Source organism: Cimex lectularius, unplaced genomic scaffold (assembly GCF_000648675.2).
Source record: "Cimex lectularius strain Harlan isolate CLEC.00 unplaced genomic scaffold, Clec_2.1 scaffold10, whole genome shotgun sequence".
NCBI classification, from domain to species: Eukaryota; Metazoa; Arthropoda; class Insecta; order Hemiptera; family Cimicidae; genus Cimex; species Cimex lectularius.
In genome coordinates this window covers 383,202-403,817 of record NW_019392665.1, presented here as the reverse complement: position 1 = coordinate 403,817, position 20,616 = coordinate 383,202, and the positions used below count along the sequence as shown (strand labels likewise).

Genomic DNA, 20,616 nt, shown 5'->3' with positions numbered 1-20,616 from the left:
AGGATCGTAAAAAATGGATTTTTCATTACGTGCCTTTCCTTTTCTTATATACCTGTATCCAAGGACGACAAGATTTACTGTTTTATATTTTTTTTAAAAATGCAACCGATAAAAACAATCCACACAATAGGAAAATTGTTTAAAAAATGTTAACCCTTTTTCTATATTTCTACATATTTTTAAATATTAAAAACTTTCTTGTTTCAATAGTCAAATATTGCTATTTTATTTATCGATCGGATTTATCGCCTGTTGCGAAATAACGGACAAAAAACCTAAGATAAATCTAAGAATAGTCCGGTGCTATCTCACATTTTTATTTTTAGATGCGATCTAGTTTTTTTTTCTACGCTTTTTTTGCACTTAAAAGATTAAACCTATCTCCAATGCGTAAAGCTTTTCGTTAAGCTGTCCAATTCCGAAAGATTTGTCAAGGATACCTGTGTTCTCCAGATCTTGCCGGGTTTTTTTTTTTTTCTTAAAATTTACTACTAAATGTTAGTAGAGTTAGGTTAAGCGGTTGATCCTTACTTCTAAGAATGACTCGCAGGTGTTAGGAAGGTTACGATGTTGTCAGGGCGGTAGGACAAAGAAGAAAGTCCTTGTAAGATGAGTTGGTAGGGTAGGGGTTAAGGAATGTTGGGTTGCAGGATGTTATAGGTGCTCTTAAGATAATAAGGACTAAAAAAGCATTAGAAGTGTTAGAATCAGGACGATAGGACCACGAAGTCCTAGTAAGGTAAAGGTTGGTTGGTAGAGGTTAGAAGGGGTTGTTGGATTTTATAGGAGTATCTGCCATCAAAATTATTGGTACAGGTTAGAAAAGTTAAGCTGGTAACAGAATGGTAAGACGATGTAGGTCCTGGGAATGTAAGATGAGTTGGTAGAGTTGGGTTGTATCCAGGATTGCTGGATGTTATAAGAGCTTCTGAGATAATTATGACTAGTAAAGCATTCAAGGTAAAGCTGAAAGGTAAAGCTGCTGTCATAAAAGCAAGTAAAATCCATCAAAGGCCAGTAGGACCAAGGCATAAAAGGCAAGTAGGAGGCCGATTCCCCAGAAACACAGATCCATAGGCCAACGGGTCAAAGGGCCATCGCAGAACTGCTGAACCTATGAAGTTTTGGCATTCATAAGGTACAGAGGATTCTTATTCCTGGGAAAGGATAAGGCCTGGTGGATAATAGATCTGGTAAAACCACCTAAGTTTAAACTTTACCAATATTGGTCGAGGTAGCATAGAGAGGACTATTTAACCCTAACCAGATCATAATGTTTCTTTCACCGCAACATACCTGGCTGCTTCCGCTGTGTCTCAAGGCTCCTCTTGAACTCTTATTTACCTGCTTTTTTAATTTTTTTTTCTTGTAATAATAGTTTATGTTGTGTTAGAGATTAGTGACTGTTAATCGATAGTTATTCAGATATCGTGAGATGCGGTCGGGTGTGATGTAGGTTTCAGAAAAACATTTTCTTTATCGTGCCAACGTTTCGATCTTTTATTGAGATGATCTCAATAAAAGATCGAAACGTTGGCAAGATAAAGAAAATGTTTTTCTGAAACCTACATCATACCCGACCGCATCTCACGATATCTGAATAACTATAGTTTATGTTGTTTAATTTTTGAAAAAAATGCGGGAAAGTGAGCGGATCTTTTATCACTTCTGACACAGTCGGTCGGTCGGGAAAGAACGAACGACTCCGCCAAGAATGGCGTTTATTTCAGTTTATTTTTCTAGTAATGCTGTTCTTTAATTTTTTTAAAAATATAATTAGTTATTAATTTTTTTGTTAAAGGGTGAGAATGGAAGAAATTTGAGGGTTTGACGGAAGAAAAGACCGCTAGGGTAAAAGAACGATTCACCTGTTTTGACTCTTTTATCATTGTGACACGGTTCATGTGCCGGTTGACTGTAGAGGTAAAAATCTGGGTGAAAAGATGATAAAACACGATTTTATGTAATTACACATTATTTTTATGATTGAGTGGAAATTTTTTAATTGTATTTTTAAAGGTTTCAGGGTTTTGTTTGAACGATGTTGGAAACTTTGACCTCGGCGTTGGCCGGCCTTTTCGGCCGTCCTCCCAGCCCTGTTGAGGAAGAGGATGACATAGTCCGAGATTACTACGCTTCCAGGAAGAAGGACCAGTTGGAAAGGACAGGGGTGATAACTTACGTTGCTTGCAATTCGGCCGAAATCGACCATTCCTATGTTTTCCCCCTGGAAACTGACAGGTTCCGCATCGGAGACAGGGTGGTTTTCAAGGTGTGCCACTCATTCGGCAACGTAGAGATCAGGGAGGTGAGGCGAGCTGGGCAAGACGACAGGAACGTAGACGGTAAGGTGGTTTCAATCGAGAACGGTCTGTGTCGTGTGTCAGGCGGTTATGAGTTTGACATGTCATCCGTCATTGCTGATTTCAAGCCCATGGTCGGAGATTATGTCTCTCTGGAGGGGCGGTTTGCCGAAGGATGTTGCATGGTCGAGCGAATCTCTCCCAAATCGAGTCGATTCGTGACAGGCCTGATCACTGAATACGACAAGACGAGCGAAACTGGTTTCATAGCCGGTGAGATCTTCTTTACAAAAAGTGACTGCGTCGGGTTCACGCCTGCGGTCCGTTCCTCCGTATTCTGCACGGCGTTGGAATGCTCGGATCATCCCTACAGGGCCATCGGTATAACACTCCTTTACAAAAACAGCAGGAAGAAAGTTGAAATATCAATAATGCCTTTTTTCAAACTGAAGCTCGGCGAGAGCAAATATGTCGACTTGAAGGTTACGAATTGTTCGAAGGACAGCTTGGAAGTCGGACACGTCGAGTTGTTTTCGATGGACGATGTCAGGATGGTCAGCGAGCCTGAAAATCAAATCCTTCCGGGAGGTGTTGCCACATACACAATACTCTGTCTTGGTAAAAAACCTGGTAACACGTCAGCCACTCTCAACTGGACGTTCAACCATATAAAAATACGACGTACGATCCGCTATGAAACAATAGATGAAACGAGTTTAAAGAATAAAATTAGATTGACACTACCCGGCAGGAATAAGTTTACAATACCAAAGTATGTAAATGTAAAGATGAAGGTTTACGCATTGCCGTCTGGCCTGGTGGACGTCGTCGTACGAGAAGACCTAGCAGCTATGCAGAAGGTAATGGAAATGCACCCTTGCCTCATACCAGAGCTAAACAAAGACAATTACGTCGATAAAATGCATACGCTTTTGTTTTTAGAAGAAGCCAAGTGCGTCAACGATGTGAAACTTTTGACTAAAGATTTCTGCCTTTATCCCAAGGACGATACCGTATATCTCGTATACGAGGCCGACTCGCCTTATTCAAATCTCATGCCTGGGGATTCGGTGATCGTCTCTAAACCATGGGATGCGGAGAAGCGTTACGAGGGGAAGATCTGGGACGTACTCCCTTCTCAGATAATTTTAAAGCTCCATGACGAATTCATGAATGATTATAGACAAGGGGCTTGCTACACTGTTGAGTTTATACTGAACAGGACACCTATGAGGAAGAGGCATTTCGCGGTCGACGCTGTTTACAAATACGACCTGCTCAGACGAGTATTTCCTACTGTTCTAACCTCCGACGCTTTTGAACCGCCTTGTGTTAAAATTTGGTATAATTCTTTGCTGAATGGAGAACAGAAGAGGGCCGTTGAATCGATACTTTCGCAGAAAAATAAAACTTATCCTTATATTATATGCGGACCACCTGGAACGGGGAAGACGGTCACGGTTGTCGAGTTGATTTTACAATTATGTCAAGACCCTTTGTCTCGTTTAATGGTCGTAGCGCCGACTAACTCAGCGATTGATTTAATCGGTGTTAAACTCTTAGAAGCCGGATTGACCAAAGAGGATTTAATAAGGCTTTGTAGTTACAGCCCTTTCAGGCTTGGTTCAATATCGTCGAGCCTTATCGACGCATCGTACGTGCCTTCCCTTTTTGAAGAGATCCCGAATAAAGAACCCGTACCGATTGTTACAAGGAATAACATAGGAGTGCACAAAGTGACTCTGGGTACGATGCAGTGTATCGGTACGCTGAGCGCGATCGGGTTCCCAGGCGGGTATTTCACACATGTGATCGTTGACGAAGCAGGCCAGGCGACAGAGCCGGAGACGCTGATCCCGTTGTCGTTCCTTGACAAGGAAAATGCGCAGTTCATACTCGCAGGCGATCCGAATCAGCTTGGGCCCGTAGTCATGTCCAGGCTTTCCAGGATGTTCGGTTTCAAGGATTCCTTCCTGGCGAGATTATCAAGGATGAAACCTTATTCGAAAGACATCGAAAAGCACCCAGACACGCTCGGCTACGATAGAAGGATTATGACCCAACTCGTCATCAACTACAGAGCCCTGCCTAAACTTGTAAAAATGACTAGTGATATTTTTTACCAAGGTGAATTAAAGCCTTACTTAAATGACGAGAGCATCGAAGCGGATCTTCTTAGAAAGATCACACTTGAAAATGTACATTTGGTGAATAAATCTTTGGTTTTTATCGACGTTGAAGGTGTCGAGGAACAGGTGAAAGACAGTTGGTCGTACTTCAACAGGGCGGAGATAGCCAAGATTTTGCTCTTGCTCAATGAGCTGTACGAAGTGGTCACGCCTGATCAGATTGGGATCATAACACCTTATGCCCTCCAGTCGAAAATGATATCAAAAAGGCTCGAGAGCCTCAACGTCTACTCGCCCAAGGTGGGCTCGGTCGAGGAGTTCCAGGGCGCGGAGAGGGACGTGATGATATTCTCGATCGTACGGAGCTCGAGGGACATAAGCAGAGGACTCCCAGAGTTTATTACAGAACGGAATAAAATGAATGTGGCGCTGAGCAGGGCAAGGGTTCTTAACATAATCGTTGGCAACAAGCAGTACGTCAGCTGTAACCAACTTTGGCAGACTATTTGTAAATATTGCGAATGATTTATTTTTCTATTGTCATTTTTTGAACATTTTCGACAATTGTAAGTAACCAAAAGTAATTTTTATTTTCCATTAAAAAGAAAACTGTAAATATAATTTTAAAGAAAATATCTATTTATTTTCTTTCCAGGATTTTTCCAAAAAGACCGATACTTTCAGAGAAAGTACTCTCCGTTGTCCTAATGGGATGAGTGGCATTGTTTTAATTTATTTTTGCCTTTAAAGAAAGTCTGATGTACCACAGGTGCTTTCAGTGAAATTATCAAGAGTTAAAGTATTTCTCCAAAAGGCTGGTGCTCTCGGAGAAAGATAGATTCCCTCACTTTGCTTTTTTTAGTGCAATATTTAAATGTCATGTAATATCGTATAAATAGAGGATTTCTTTAATAAGAAACTTTCAGAGAAAGCTTGTTTTCTGAAAGTCTAATCAAAGAAAGGGCCTCATTTCAGCCGTATTTGACCATTGGTACAGGATTTTTTTCTCCAAAAGATTGGTACTTTCAGTCAAAGGATTCTTTTGTCCTAATGCGATCAGTGGCATTGTGTGTTTTTTTTTCTTTTGAAGGAAATTAGATTCCTCACTTTCTTTTTTTATGGCAAGAATCACTGTTGAATAAATGTAGGATTCCTCTAAAAGATACTTTAAGAGAAAATAAACTTTCTATTCGGTAAGACTGGTACTTTCAGAGAAAGGACATTTGGTTGTCATAATGGGATCTGCGCTGTTTTAATTTTTTTTGCCAGTATCCCTTTTATAGGAAGTCTTCTGAACAAAAAGCAGGTGCTTTCAGTGAAATGACCTAGAGTTTAAAAGTATTTCTCTGAAAGGCTGGCGCTCTCAGAGAAAATGTAGCTCCATCACTTTGTTTTTTGTTTTTTTAATACTAGAATTAAATGGAATGTAATATCGAATAAATGGAAGATTTCTTTAAAAATAAACTTTCAGAGAAAACTTGTTTTTTGAAAGTCTGGTCGAAGAAAGGGCTTCATTTCAGCCTTATTAGATTTTTTCTAAAAGATTGGTACTTTCAGAAAATGGACTCTTTGTTGTCCTAGTAGGATCAGTGCGATTGTTGTGATTTATTTTGCCAGTATAGCTTGTGGATAAAAGGAAGTGTTCAGTAAAAGCTGTGTTTTCCATTGAAATGAGGAGGATTTCTCTGAGATTCTGGTGCTTTCGGAGTCAAGAATATTTCTATTGAATAAATAGAGGATTTTCTCTAAAAGATACTTTCAAAGAAAAGATCCTTTTTATTCGGTGATTTTAAATTTGAAATTTTAGATTCTTAGAGTAAATTATTTGAATGTCAGGTTTTATTTCACAATTAGTGGTATAAGCGACAAGCAGTACCACCACCTTGTGTATATGAGGGTTTTAAGCAGGTTGAGGCACTGACTGAATTTGAAAACAAAAAGTATCATAAAATCCCAACTCTCTGTGTTAAGAATACAACAGGCAAACAGCCCACAGATTTCAGAAAATCTATCAAATTAAGGGATTTTTATTTAAAAAAATCTTCCGAATCGTTCTGAAGTCGCTCGATGTTCATGAAACACCGCTTTTGTTTTTAGCTGTTAAAACTGTCCCAAATTTGGTAAAATATCGCTCCTATTTATTCAGTCAAAGCTTTTAAGTGTAAGAATTCAGAACTTAAATTTAATTAACTCAGCATATGAAAAATCAGCTCAACTTGGATGTAGAAACTCTCCTGGCTCGGATTAACCAATTTCCCTTAAGGAAATCTTTCTATCATTAGGGAAACTTTGAAAAGTGAACGTCTTACCTTATTCGTACGAATGATGGAACATTGCGGTAATCGTCTCGCTAACAGGACAGCCGCATTCAGATTCTGTTCCTGGACATTTCATCACAAAGTTCACGACTTGAACTGTCTCATAGAATGGCGTGAGGTTAACTCGCAAAACTGGAGGGAAATTAAGAAAGAGGTTAAACTATTAAAAAATGGTTATAAAAGAATTATATCAAGTTCAATATAAAAGGTTAAATAATGATCCAGATATAAAATATTAAATGTTCAGATTATACAAGTAATTTACAAGTTTTCAACGCAGATTTCAGACAAATTGTGAGTAGAATGTTTCTTTTTGAGGTTAAACACTTGGGCCTAAGAATAGGACAGTGTAGGCTTACCAATAGATTTAACATCAGATTTTAACGGAATGTTTTCAATTTGAGGTAAAAAAATTCTTCTATTTATTAAAGATTGACTTTTATGTAAAAAAATCTAGAAAATTAATTATGGACATCACTCTTCCTGGATTATCTCCCTGATTATTTGGAATATGGAATTCACTGTGGAAAGACCATAGTACAGATTCTACTATACGCTGATGATGTAATCCTGGCCAACTCGCCAACTACAATGCAAAAAAATATCAATGTGTTGGGGGCGTACTCTGACAACTGGAATCTTTCAGTAAATCTCAGCAAGTCCAAAACGATGGTTTTAAAAAAAAAGGCGGCAGGCTTGGAACTTCAAAGGTGCGCCCATCGAAATAGCAAATAAGCATAAATATCCTAGGGATAATTCCCCCCCCCCCAATTTTACCTTAACCTTCATTTCATACCACCCTTACCAAACGAGCGTAAATACATACAAATCAAGTTATATTACAAGTGGGTGGAATTTTTTGCCTGTCAGTTTATCTTTTGTATTGCAGTGACAGATGTAGATGTAATAGTCGGGGTGTAATATACTGCACCGTTTAAGAGCTATTGTATCCCCCGTTCTCTGCCTAAAGCACATCGGTGAGTTCTATTTCAACTTGATTAACAGGCCTGGTTTCAGTGGTTGAATCTCTTCTTTGGTCACATTGTTTGTTGTTGTTGTGTCACCAAAACACTTCCTCCTGTGGGCAAGTGCAGCACTGCAGTTTGTTAATAGATGTGTTGGTGTCTCCTCTTCCTCTTTGCAGAATCGGCATATGTCTTGGATTATTCCAACCTTCTTTTAGTGTGAAGATTAGTGACATATAGTTTACGATAGTTTTAATATGCAGGCGACTATTATTTACACAGGAGGAAACAAAACATTTAGTAATACTGTAAACTTGTGTTGAGGCACTGGAATAGATTGCAGTGTCCTGTTAACAATCCTATTAGGATTCGCAGTTTATCCCTGCTTCCTCTGGCACATAATTTCTTTTCTTGCGAAATTTAAGATTGCCTGTGTCCAATGAATGAATTCCATTGTTCCTTCATTTTCTTTTTGTCCTTCTGTCTGACATACTCGTTAGTAGTGTGCGTTCCTATGCCACAGAAGATTAGTGACATAGTTTACAATAGTTTTAATACATGGGCGACTATTTTTACACAGGAGGAAACAAAACATTTAGTAATACTTATGTTGATGCACTGGAAAAGTTTAATGTGGAATGTAAAAAATCTATTGGAGTCCAATTAGGAAAGAAAACCAATCAACCTTAGAAACTTGTTTTGGACTGTATGTAACTTAAAATAGTATTATACATGTTTGACCATACCGAAGCTACATACAGTAATACTGATCTAATGTAAAGATAATAAATTACATTTCTTTTATTTGCTCCGCTAAGCTTTGACATCTTGTTTAAAAGAGGGAATAAACTCTAAATTATACCCAATCCCTTGTCACTCACTTTATTAACATGCTACTTTGAATCCAAAATTATCCCTAGTATTTTAATTCTTTTTTTTCCAAGGAGTATTCTGCTGTTTGCAAGAAATTTATTGACGTTTGGCCTACGTTTAGTAAACAATATAATTTTGATTTTAGTTTCATTGGGTCTAATTTGCCATTTGAGAAAGTGTTTGAAGCATTTCTTAAGTGGAGATATGATTGGCAATGGTATCCATTCTATATGACGAGGTAAAGATTGCTGAATCATCTGCGTACAATGCATAATTACATTTAGTTTTCGTTTTAGTTACATTATTTTATATGTTAAATAAAATAGGTCCCAGGACGGATGCCTGAGGTACTCCAGCTGAGATAGATCTCACTGATGAAAAAGCTTTACTATATGGAATTTTCTATTATCTAAGTTGCTTTTTATAGAGTAAAGTACTTGGGAAAATTCGCTTGAATTAAAATAAAAACAGATTCCTGTGCCAGATACAGTGTGCCTTTTCAACATCTATTAGTGCCATCCCAGTATGCTTTTTCAGGTTAAAGTTGCGTTCAACAATGTCTTTCATAGATTAATTAGTAAGTTATATTATAAATGGGTGGAATTTTTTGCTTATTAGTGTAATAAATAATATATAACGATTCATGATGTGCTTTACCCTTCTTGTTTTCCAGGGGATATCCATTTTTCTGAAAGCAAGGGTTTGAAAGTCCCGCGCTTTGTAGTGCTGCGTGCGGAGGACCCGGAACGCTCTGGACAACCGGGGAAAAAACCCCGTCCAGAAGTTCCGACGACCAATGGCCTTCTCAGGGTCACCTTTTCCAGAATTTTCCCTCCAGTTCCAGAAGGGCGTTTTTCCCTTGGTGGAGGGAAACCCTCCGCTACCCTTTGGCCCGTCCAACCTTGAAAATCGGTAGCGCGGTCTATCATTTTTCTCATTAAATAAAATGGAGTTTTAGCAGGAGTTAAACCTCTTGGTGGGTTTTTTTCTCCTTTTTTCCCACTTTTTTTTTCGTCCCCGCCGAGGTTTTTTTGCGTATCGACGCCTCGTTAACACCGGGAGGAAAAGACCGCCCCGGGGGTGCCAAACGGGCGCGGATAAGTTTACACCGAATTTTCCCTTACGAAAATCGGGAGTTTTTTTTTTTAAATAACGCGCCTTATTGTTTTATAACCTTTTTTCCATCACGGATTTTTTTTTACCCCGACAGAACCGGCGGATTACATGTTTGTTAATCGCCGAGGGAGAGGACAGGGATCGGCGGACGGCCCTAAGGAAATCGAAAGAAGTGAGTGGTTTTCTCTGACAGGCGAGGCCGGCGGATTGAGATCCCGGGACGCCGGGCGATGCCCTGGTACTCTTGAAGAGCTCGGCTCTCCCGGACCCGCCGCCAGGAACATTTTTTAAAATTTTATTATTATTATTGTTATTATTATTTTAACCCACCCGATTCATAATTATAATTAAAATCCCCCGCATGCAAATTCCGGCCGGGGGAGAGGATGGAAAAATCAATCTCGGATGACCTTGTGGATCATTTTTAACATGGAAAAAAGGCCGAGTTTTTACTTACATTTTCTCTCCTCTCTACCCTGCCTAAGACAACTTATCAAATTTCATCTCGTTTTTCCTCTCATCTTTTAGATGGAACGGGAGGCGAACTACGGAAGAAAATAACCGGTGAATAACAGATCATTTGACAAAAAAACAGAAAGAAAAAAAAATGGAGAGAACGTTCTCAAAATAAAGGTATTTAAACCATTATTATACACACCATTAACACGAAAAAAACATCTTAAAGTATCAATCTTTAATCTGATCAATTAAATCTAATAAATAAAATACACGATTGGACAGTTTTCATTTTCCTCAAGGTCAAATCAGATTTAAGGTCTTTGCCCAGTAGAACGTATCATACTAGGACCGTGTCAGGCACGAAAAAAAATAACCGCTCTTGTCACTACATGCCCACTGCAAGGGGTAACTGTGTAAGCACTGCTGTTAACTTAACAGCATAGCATACTCGAAACTTTTGAAACTGCATGCCAGGTCGACGTCATTTATACTGACTTCAGCAAAGCTTTTGATAAAGTTAACCATGAACTTCTCTGCTCTAAGCTAGAAGCGATTGGTATTCAAGGGGGCCTGCTGGAATTGTTGAGAGATTTTCTGATTAACAGAACTCAAATTGTAAAGATAGATACTATGGAATCTGAACCAATATCTGTCACCTCTGGTATTCCACAAGGTGGCGCCTTTGTTATTTAATATATTTGTTAATGATATTGTTAAGTATTTTACAAATAGTCAATTTAAGTTGTTCGAGGACGATCTCAAAGTATTTAAAATAATTTATTGAAGACTGTTAAATGTTACAACAAGACATAATCAAGTCAGATGGTGTGATCTAAATTATATGACTTTAATATTGATAAATGCAATGTTGACCATTATCATAAGAAACTTAGTCCATTACAATTTAACTATAATGTCTATGATTTAGAACTAATAGCTTTAAATAATATGAAGGACCTAGGTGTATCTTTTGATTTCTCTCTTTCTTTTAGTCTGCATATTGAATCTATTAATACATGTTTGAAACTACTTAGTTTCTTGAAAAGAAATACGCAGGACTTTAACAGTATATTTTGACTAAAAATATTGTTTTTTACTCTGATAAGGCCAATCTTAGAGTTTAGCTCAGTAGTGTGGTCACCTTATTATCATACTTATATATATAGACTTAAATCTGTTCAAAACAAATTTCTTAAATACTGTTCTTACAAACTTGGTCTAAATTCTAGTCGGATTTCTATGAAACTCTTAGAAATGTACTGAACATTAGTTCATTAGAAGATCGTAGATTGATATTGTTTTTCTTATAAAACTTCTAAGGAATATGATTAGTTGTCCTGAATTGTTAGAGAAGATATATTTTAATGTACCAGATTCACTCCTCCATTCTTTATACCAGTTTGTAAAACAACTACCTAAAAAATGCTCCCATTCCTAGAATATGTCCTAAAGCTAATAACGTAAATAGTGATCTGGACTTATTCTGTTCTTCTCTTATCAAAATTAAAGCTGTGTAACTCCACATACTTTGAGTATGTGTGTTGAAAAATGGCAAAAAGGAGGGAAAATTCAAAATGGTGGTGTTGAGATGGGAAGTGCAGTAGTACCTGAGTGGATCAAAGTCATGATAGCTCAAGTGGTTAGAGTAGTGGTGTATAAGCCGAAGGTCGTGGGTTCGAATCCCGCTCGTGACACTGACTTTTTTTATCTCAACGAAAAACCTTAATTAATTGAAGTATATGTACTGTTGTAAAATTGGCTGCTTGCCGTTGATGTAATAAATAAATAAATAAAAACCATTTTGTAGCCGTCCTGCTTCAGTCGCTGTTGTACATTTCTTTTGTTTTATGAAATTAGTGGCACGTCGTTTGTGAACTTTTGTTTTCGGGTGTGGAGGGAATTTTGTTAAATAGAATACGGCTATTAGAAAATTATCTATATGAGAATTGGCAATGATTGCCTGATTGCCATTATTTTGGACAAGGAAAAGAAATACAAAAAAAAAAAAAAAAAAAGACGCCTCTGGATTCATGAATCTCTTCGAAATCAAAAAACTGAGAGCGAATATTGGACGTTGTATAGGCACCTAATTGATGATGAAGAAAAGTTTCTCCAATATTTTCGCAGGACATCCTTCAAATTTAATGAATTGTACGGAAAAATCGTAAATGAATTAGTGTGGAACGGGACAGCAATGCAGTAGACCGGATGTGTCATACACGGAGCGGGCCTGCAAAATATTCTCGGCAGCAAATTGTTGACTGAACGTGCATGGTATGCTACGGTGTTAGCTGGTGACAGAATGTAGTGGGCATTTTCTGATACTGATGTAAAGAATATTTGTTTGCAGTATGGTTATGGTCCTAGTATCATTCGTTCTAGTAGGCAAAGAACTTGAAAGCCGCGCTGTGTGCTATCGTAACCATCCTATGCTTGTTGTGGTTTGATTCAGATGAGTTTTTAAAAGGGTTTCCAGCTTGTATCAGTTTGCAACCAGGCTCTGAAGGTTTTCTCTTTAAGGCAGCTCCAGGCATCCGGTATTCGCCGAATATTTTGGCCGTTTGCCAACACAGTCCGTGCAGAAACAGCTCCTCAGCTTGCAATGATTCGAGGTGGGCAATTGTGAAGCTGAGGTTACTGTTTTGTGTAATGGCTACTGACTCGGTCACAAATCAGTCACTGATCTTAAGCTGCGTACCCACTATGTTTGCGAACCAATGGCAAACCAGGTTTGTCTTTAGTGTGTGTGTGCTTCTGCGATCGGAGTGTGTAACAGTTCCAATGGCTGTTGGTTTTTGGGCGAACTCAAAGGGGAATGCAGTGTCTACCGCTCTTGGCGAGCTTACCCTGAGCCGATATAGCATCTCAGAACTTTTTTTTTTTTTTTTTTTTTTTTTTGTGCTGGTGCTACCAATTTTAAAAGATCTTCAAAGTAGAGGAAGTCATTCGTAAAATAATTCTTGTAGTGACGCTTAATTCTTGCGATTTTAGGTCCAACAGAAAGTCATGGTCAGCTCTCTTTTTATAAAAATTTGCTCACCAATTTCTATAATCTTTAGCCAAATAGTGGATGAATGTATATGCTGCACTAGCCACTATCTCGGACGACATTTTTATCCTTCCACGTTCGGGTGAACACTGCGGATCTCTTGCAGAGTGACCGTGTTTGTGGCCTCGCCTCCACTTGAAGTGGTTACAGGATCGTGGAGTGCTACCCAGTGGGTACGTGGCTTTACTTTTGATCCGTTTCCACTAGTCTAACTCTTTCTGATTTTTGCGATTCGGAAGAGAAGCTTTTAAAATTTTTGGTTCAAATTGATCGATGAACTCCAAGACTGTTGTGTCGGGCCAGTCCATTGTTAACCAATAGAAACAATCCTATATTGTTCTTTCATTAATACATCTATATAGTTAGGAATCGTTTATTATAAAAAAAAAAAATAATAATAAAATAATAGTTCATTAATGAGTACAATTGATTTATGTACAGTACATTTGATTCCCAAATGTGTGGATGCTTTGAGTTGGGCTACTTTGCGAATGAATATTTGTGCAATCAAAGTGGACAAGGAAATCGACAATTAGCCGAGCAAGGCAGAGCACCCGACCTCACTAGTCAGGATTCGGTTTTTTTGATTTTTCTGCCAGGCAGGTACTTTTAGTGTCCCCAGTTGGATCTCCTAGAGGTTAAAGGGAAGAGAATACTATTTTAAAGAGTTTGAAGGCTGGAACTGTCAGAGAAAGATCCTTCCAAAACCCCCTAAAACAGATAATTAGGTCTTTTAGGTTTTGATTCTTTCAATACAGTTTTAAACGTTCTTTTTTCTTCCCCTAGTAGCCTTTCAGTGTGATTCTAGTTCAAGATTTTATATATTTGGAATTAGTAATGTTAAAGTTGTCAAACGAGTCCGAATTATTTTCTTTTGTTTTTAAAGGAATGGAAGGAATCGACTTGTCAAAAGTATGCAGGCTCTGCCTCAAGGGGGAGGAGGTGATGTGTCCGATATTCGGAGTCGGCGCCTCGCAACCGGCGCACGGTGAGGCGTCCCTCCCTCACCGAATCATGTCCTGCGCCCAGGTGAAGCTGGCCGAAGGTGACGGCCTACCAAACAGCGTCTGCGCCAGTTGCCTGAACCAGGTCGACCGGTCCTACCAGTTCAAACTACTCTGCGAACGTTCGGACTCGGCCCTACGAGCCAGTCTGAAGTCGGAACAGAGCTCGGACACGGAGTCTCTAGAGGGCGAGCCCTGGGATATGAACAAATTCACGCCTGAGGTCATTATTAAAGAAGATTCCGAAGAAAATGTAAGAAAAAAATTTAAAAAAATTAATGTATTTTTTTATTTATTTATTTTTTTTTAAAGAATTTGAATGGAGGTTATGTCGAACAAATTCATAACGAATTCAACTTGGTTGCCCCACCTTTGTACCCGATAGCAACGATCGCACAGGATTCTACAGTTAAACAAGATAACGGGGCGATATTGTTACCGCAGATACAGGAACAGGCGCAAGTAAAATCGAGAAGGTGCCGCGGTGGAGATAAACTCTTCAAGTGTAGGCAGTGCAACAAGTCATATTCGTTTTCATCTGCTTTGAGCCGACACAAGGCCGTTCACAACACGGCCCTCAGGCCGCACGTCTGCCAGATCTGCAACAAAGGCTTCACGCAGGTTGACAAGCTCCTTCGCCACCAGAAGACGCACACGATGGACACGTTCCTATCGTGCGACCTCTGCAACAGGCCGTTCAAGTCCTTCCCGGCTTTCCAGAAGCACAAGATGTCTGAGGGTTGCGAAGTCACGCTGGCCAAGTGCGGCCAGTGCGCTTCACACGTAGTCGAAGGCGAGGCGCATATATGCACCCAGGCGGATGCCCAGCCGGCCGCCGTGGCCATCCAGGCTGAACCTCAATCATCCGAAGACGCCCAGGAGCAAGACGCTCGACGTCCTACAGGCAAAGGCAGGCCAGAGTTCAAATGTACGGTCTGTATGAAAAACTTTGCGACAAGGGGCAGCCTCGAGGTACATTCGACGATACACACTGGCGTCAGGCCGTTCGTCTGTTCTGTTTGTGATAAGTCTTTTAGACACAAGGTATATAATTTTTAAAATCAATTTTTTTTTTCTTTTTAAACAATAACAAAATAAATATTCCAGGTCAACCTGATGGAGCATTTTCAAAGGAAACACTCTCAAGTGAGGCCTTACATCTGTGATGTGTGCGCGGCAAGATTCGTGACAAAACAAGAACTAGTCCGCCACTACAAGAAGCACATTGGTGATTAAAAATTAAAAAGGAAAAAAAAAGCACCGTTAAGTCTTAACATCACTGTTTTAAAAATCGTAACAATCAAAGAGAACAAACAAAATATGCTTTTTTTAATGTTAATTTTATTATTAATTGTTAAATTTTTTAAATGTTAAATGTTGATTTTTTAAATTTGAATGTGTCGGATGGTTAATTCAAACTAATTAATTAATTATATCTTAATAATTAAAACAAAAAAGAATCACAATAATTTTTTAGGCGATTTTAAATAAATCTTTAGGACCTAGTAGACCTTAGACCTAAATACAAAAAAATAATGAAATACAATACAATGTAGAATTGTGATTTTTTTAAACAAAAGATTATATGCATAAAAAAATTAAAATACACAACGATGAGTTAAATAATAAATTTTTCAATTTTGAATTTACCGTGATAGCAATTAAATTTTGGGGGAAAAAATTGAAATACTATTGAACTGAATTAATTATATTTGTCATGCTGTCCGTGTAATAAATCGTCATTCGATGAGGGCATTACGTCCAAATTGTCGTGGTGATTTTTTTTTTTTTTTTCTTTCTATATACAACAATTGAATATAGCGAGAGAGAAAATTTATATCGGTAGCGTTAACAGTAGTGCCTATTAACGTAAAATTAGATTTAAAAAACAAAAGAAAAAAAATAAAGACCCATCTGTGCCTAGAATAGTTCGGCTAGTCTGGTGTTATTTCTGCCCGTATAGTTCAAAAGATAAAAAAATTATTTCAATTTTTTTATTTTATTTTATTTTTTATTTGTCTCTCTACCCGCCCTAAAGGCCTATTAATACTCACAAAAACACACAAAAAAATTATGTAGATTTTTATCGCCTTAGCTTTTAGAAAGAAAAGAGGTGAAAATCTGTGGGGCGGCGCATGAGTTTTCCCTTTTAAAACTTTTTTTTATTAAATAAAATATATATTTATAAGAGTTAATATTAACATTATTATATATTAAAATGATAATAAGTATACGAAGGAAGGGAGATTTTGTAACAAATGGCATCGTTAGGTACCTGGCTTTTTAAATTTTTATTTTTTAAATCATCGTAACAATTTTTTTTTCAATCGTCCTCGGGCTTCCGGTTTTTTAAATTTTGTTTTTAATTCTGTCTTACGATGAAGGATTGGATTTTGATATGTGATAAGTCGGCTGTATTTTTCATGTGTGTGTCTGTGTGTGCAATTTTTTTTTTTTTCCTTTCGATATAATGAAATATTTGTTTTTCATTTTGTAAGGGAAAAAATTTTAAGTTAGATTTTTTTATAGGGTATTCGAGATATGGAATTCGGCCTCGATTTGAATCTTCATTTCTCTAAGGGGGGGAATAGTTTCAAAAATCGTCCAGCCGTTTTTTTTTGTTTTTTAACCCTTTTAGCTGTGGTTCGGAAGGCTAGTGATTAAAAAAATTAATAAATAAAAAGCTCCATTTTTTAAAGGTGATAATCGGCGAGTTTTGAACTTTTAGGCAAAGAAAACTTTTTAAAAAGTTTTCCAAATCGTGACATTTTCTTAATGTTGTCTACGAAGTGAACAACCTTCAAATTTGGTCATTACCGAATTTGACCTGCTTATCTTCACTAATGTTTCGGCAGCCATCCTCGTGTGTAAGTTAATCCATCCCTGAATTGAAAATGGACATACAAATGAGATATTTTCTTTTTACGTGCCGAGAGTTCAACCTCGTAGTTAAAATATCCTCGTATAAAGAAAAAAAAACACCTTTTAACAACTTTCAAAATGGAACTTCCAATGAACGTGTGGATTATTATTTTTTCTTTTTTATATTAAATGTTTTAAATCGGTAGCTAAAGGGTTAATAATCCACCCCCTGTTGTTTTAATTCAATCCCCCCCCCTTCCGCGGTGCTATGACGGAAAGATAAAAACCGAATAATAAATTTAGACTAGATAGTAGGACAATATATAATACATTTTTATATGTAGGAAACAAAGTAAATGTTTAACCATTTAAAAATTATTTGTTAATCAGTAATGATTCTTTTTTTTTCTTTTTTGTAAATTTTTATTTAGTGCCTTTGTATTGTTCTAAATTTGTTTCTTTTCCGTCCTGATAAAAAAAAAAGATTTTGATAAAGGAAATCAGTCTTCCACGTTAAAATTTATTGTTATAAAAAATAAACTTAAATTTTCATTGTAATTTTTCTAAAAGAAAATCATAATTTTTTATTTCTTCGTTGATTTTATTTTAAATCTTTTATCTTTTTCAACCATTCAATGCCACAGGTGCCAGACTGAGTCGCGTGCGGGATATTTCTCTCTAGCACGTCCTAGTCAGACGCCAGATATCTCAACCGGTATGAAATGAAGATCTCAAGCTTCCGCCTGTAAGTTTGTCATTTCTTAAAAGTTACTTCTTTGAGACGCGCATGTAGGTGGCGTCCGTTTATCAAATTTATTCCAAATCGTTTTCATTTCAAAGATCCGTAGAATTTTTTTAAATATATCTTTTATTTACAATTTCAGAGATTTCAAAACATTGAATTCATTTTCTAGTGTTTTTTTAAAACTATTTGTATTTTGATGATTGTGTTGTTCAAAGGCACCAAAACAACCACGGTTTATATTTTCAGCCGCTTCGTTTAAGAAACAGACCCTGTTAACATTATTTAAAAAAAATCACTTTTGAATATTGAAAAAAATTAATAAATCAGGATTGAGGTAGTGAGTAAACCGTGTTTCAAAGGCCTGAAGCCGAGACCTGTGGCGTGAAGGGAATTATCAAAAATAATAAATACTAGAACGTATGTATAATAAAACATAGAACTATATGAATTAAAAATATTTAAAAGGAAAAAGAATAAAATGGATTTATACGTTGTAATGCAGTATTTATCATGTTAGATGGGTAAAAAAAAATTTTAAAAAATAATCTGAGCATGTTGGATTTTTATTTATTTATTTATTTTTTTTAATACACTCCCAGTCAAGAAAAAATCTCAAAAATCACTGGCTTTAATGATTGCATCCATTTTTTTTTTTGGCCATATTCATTATAAAAAAATTTATTCTGAGTACCATTCCTGAAATTCAGCCAGCTCTGAAACTTGTCTTAAAAGTAGTTCAAGGCCCGATCATTATAAGCAATGATAGTCTTAAGAAAATCATAAAAGGCACTACACAATCTAGAATCATGTCTACAAGCCTTTCAAGAAATCCTTCCCCCTCATCCTCGGAAAACAGAACCTTTTCCAAACGTCATTTCCAACTCGCTCCATCAAATAATACGGCTTATCGGATCGGATTTCTTTTTGACCTTTCTTCTAACTGTCGACTCCAGATTTTTCAGAATACCAGCAAGTTTTTAATCAGAAGCTGTTGAATTGTGTTTCCACTTTAATAAATGGTATTCGTATAAATTTAGCCGTTTTTTCTACCTGTGCATTTTTATAGCTCTTTAAACTGACTAACCATGAGGAGATTAGTGATGTAGAGTGATGACAAAAAAATTATAGAGTAAAGAAAATTGCAATAAATGGCCACCCAGGGTTAACAAAAGGTAAAAACCGGCTGGAAGGAACCGAGAAAAACTGATCTTTTATTTAAATCTCGTGATTTATAGTTGTTGCGATTTCTTTGATAGGGAGTGTATCAAGTTGGGTTTCAGGCCAATGCGAAATTTAAAAAAAAACTGTGTGGTATAGGACAAAACGAAAGAACAAATGGGATTGTTTATTATTTTTCTAAATACAAGGGGTTGAAACTAGAAAATCTTTCATTTTTCCATTATAGATTTAAATTTGATGTGATATTCTTTTATTTTGCAAACCTTGCTCTCTTTATTTTTGATTTCTTAGTTTGTTTTTAAGACAAAAAAATCAAAAATCTAAGGAAAATTGTTTAAAATAATTTTTTCCGTAGCTAGTCATGTAGGTTTTTTTCTCTTTTTTGCGGTATGATCAACTGGGGGGGGGGGAGAAAAATCGACCGTTTCGGTAAGTTGTCAACGTTTAAAATTTTAAATTTTCCCATCCTTTGTACAGGAGTTTTCTTTTACCTTAAATAAATCGCTGTATTTGGAAAATTTTGTGATGTAATCGATTTTTTTTTTTTTTTGCTTGGAAAAAAACAAAAAGCAACGCTGAATAAAATAGTGTAGAATTTAAAAAAAAATTGTATTTAACCTTTCGTTCTTGTTTCTTCCCCTTTCAAACCCATTTATTTTCCCGTCTTTCTTTTATATAAATATTATCTTTTCAGACAAGCGAAACAGGATTTATTCTTGTTTACAACGGCACGAAACCGCTGTATTCTAACATTGAACAGAATAACGAAGGGCAGTTAAAAAAAAAAAAATTACATTGACATCCGGGTTTTGTAAACAACCCAGGTTCACCAGCTGTATTTCACTCAAATTGTGGATTCCCGATAGATTGAGGAAAGTAATACCATAAATTTTATGCTTAGATGAGGAACTTGTGTTTGGGGGAAGCAGGTTGACTTGACGGTGGTGTACAGAAGAATGCAAGATGTAAGGAGGTAAAGGTAAAAAGGAGGGAAAAATTATCTGATAAAAGGAGCCAAAGAAATGAGTCAGGGGCTACAAGTCGGAACTTGCACTAAAGCTGAAGATAAAACTTACAAAACCATTTATTTTTTAAGCTTGACTTAAAGTTTCCCAGTGAGTCGAGTATCCGTAATTAATTTTACATTGTTTTCTAGATTTTTTTTAAAGATAAATAACGTCATACCTCAGTAAAATGAAGAAAGCTTTATCCCCAATTAAAAACATTCAGTTAAGATCTCGACAGTTTTTTAAACCTGAGTGTATGTTGCCATGAAGAATCCATTGGTAGGTCTACAATGTCCTATTCTTAGGGCCAAGCAAATGGCCATTTAACTTAAGTATATACTAAAAAGAAACGTTCTACTCTCAAATCGTCTAAAATCTGTGTTGAAAACTGGTAAATTACTTGGATAATCTGAACATTTAATATTTTATATCTGGATCACTGTAAAACCTTTCTATTGAACTTGATATAATTCTTTTATAACCATTTTTTTAATAGTTTAACCTCTTTCTTAATTTCCCTCCAGTTTTTTTGTGGGTTAACTGCACACCGTACTTTGAGACAGTCCAAGTCATAAACTTTGTGATGAAGGGTCCAAGAACGGAATCC

At 36.9% G+C, this 20,616-nt stretch overlaps 2 protein-coding genes across 3 annotated transcripts; both read left to right on the top strand.

Annotated features, from left to right (window-relative positions):
- Positions 1–1,801: 1,801 nt before the first annotated feature.
- Positions 1,802–5,007, top strand: LOC106667317 (probable RNA helicase armi). Of its 2 annotated transcripts, none has more exons than XM_014395194.2 (2): positions 1,802–1,923; positions 2,020–5,007. In XM_014395194.2, the coding sequence occupies exon 2, from the start codon at positions 2,042–2,044 to the stop codon at positions 4,955–4,957; it is 2,916 nt and encodes a 971-aa protein (XP_014250680.1). In that variant the 5' UTR covers positions 1,802–1,923; positions 2,020–2,041; the 3' UTR covers positions 4,958–5,007. The 2 variants fall into 2 exon arrangements, with proteins under 2 accessions (XP_014250680.1, XP_014250678.1); XM_014395192.2 differs by having other exon boundaries at positions 1,802–1,963.
- A 4,398-nt stretch (positions 5,008–9,405) lies between these two features.
- LOC106667335 (zinc finger protein 70-like) lies at positions 9,406–19,119 on the top strand. Its single transcript, XM_014395225.2, has 5 exons — positions 9,406–9,876; positions 10,233–10,337; positions 14,099–14,469; positions 14,529–15,260; positions 15,324–19,119. The coding sequence occupies exons 3-5, from the start codon at positions 14,101–14,103 to the stop codon at positions 15,450–15,452; spliced, it is 1,230 nt and encodes a 409-aa protein (XP_014250711.1). The 5' UTR covers positions 9,406–9,876; positions 10,233–10,337; positions 14,099–14,100; the 3' UTR covers positions 15,453–19,119.
- Positions 19,120–20,616: the final 1,497 nt, after the last annotated feature.

Bases quoted from the DNA above. Each gene is read 5' to 3' on its own strand.
- LOC106667317 (XM_014395194.2), top strand. From the start codon at position 2,042: ATGTTGGAAACTTTGACCTCGGCGTTGGCCGGCCTTTTCGGCCGTCCT.
- LOC106667335 (XM_014395225.2), top strand. From the start codon at position 14,101: ATGGAAGGAATCGACTTGTCAAAAGTATGCAGGCTCTGCCTCAAGGGG. The intron at 14,470-14,528 runs GTAAGAAAAAAA...TTTTTTTTAAAG, and splicing joins AAGAAGATTCCGAAGAAAAT to AATTTGAATGGAGGTTATGT. The intron at 15,261-15,323 runs GTATATAATTTT...TAAATATTCCAG, and splicing joins ATAAGTCTTTTAGACACAAG to GTCAACCTGATGGAGCATTT.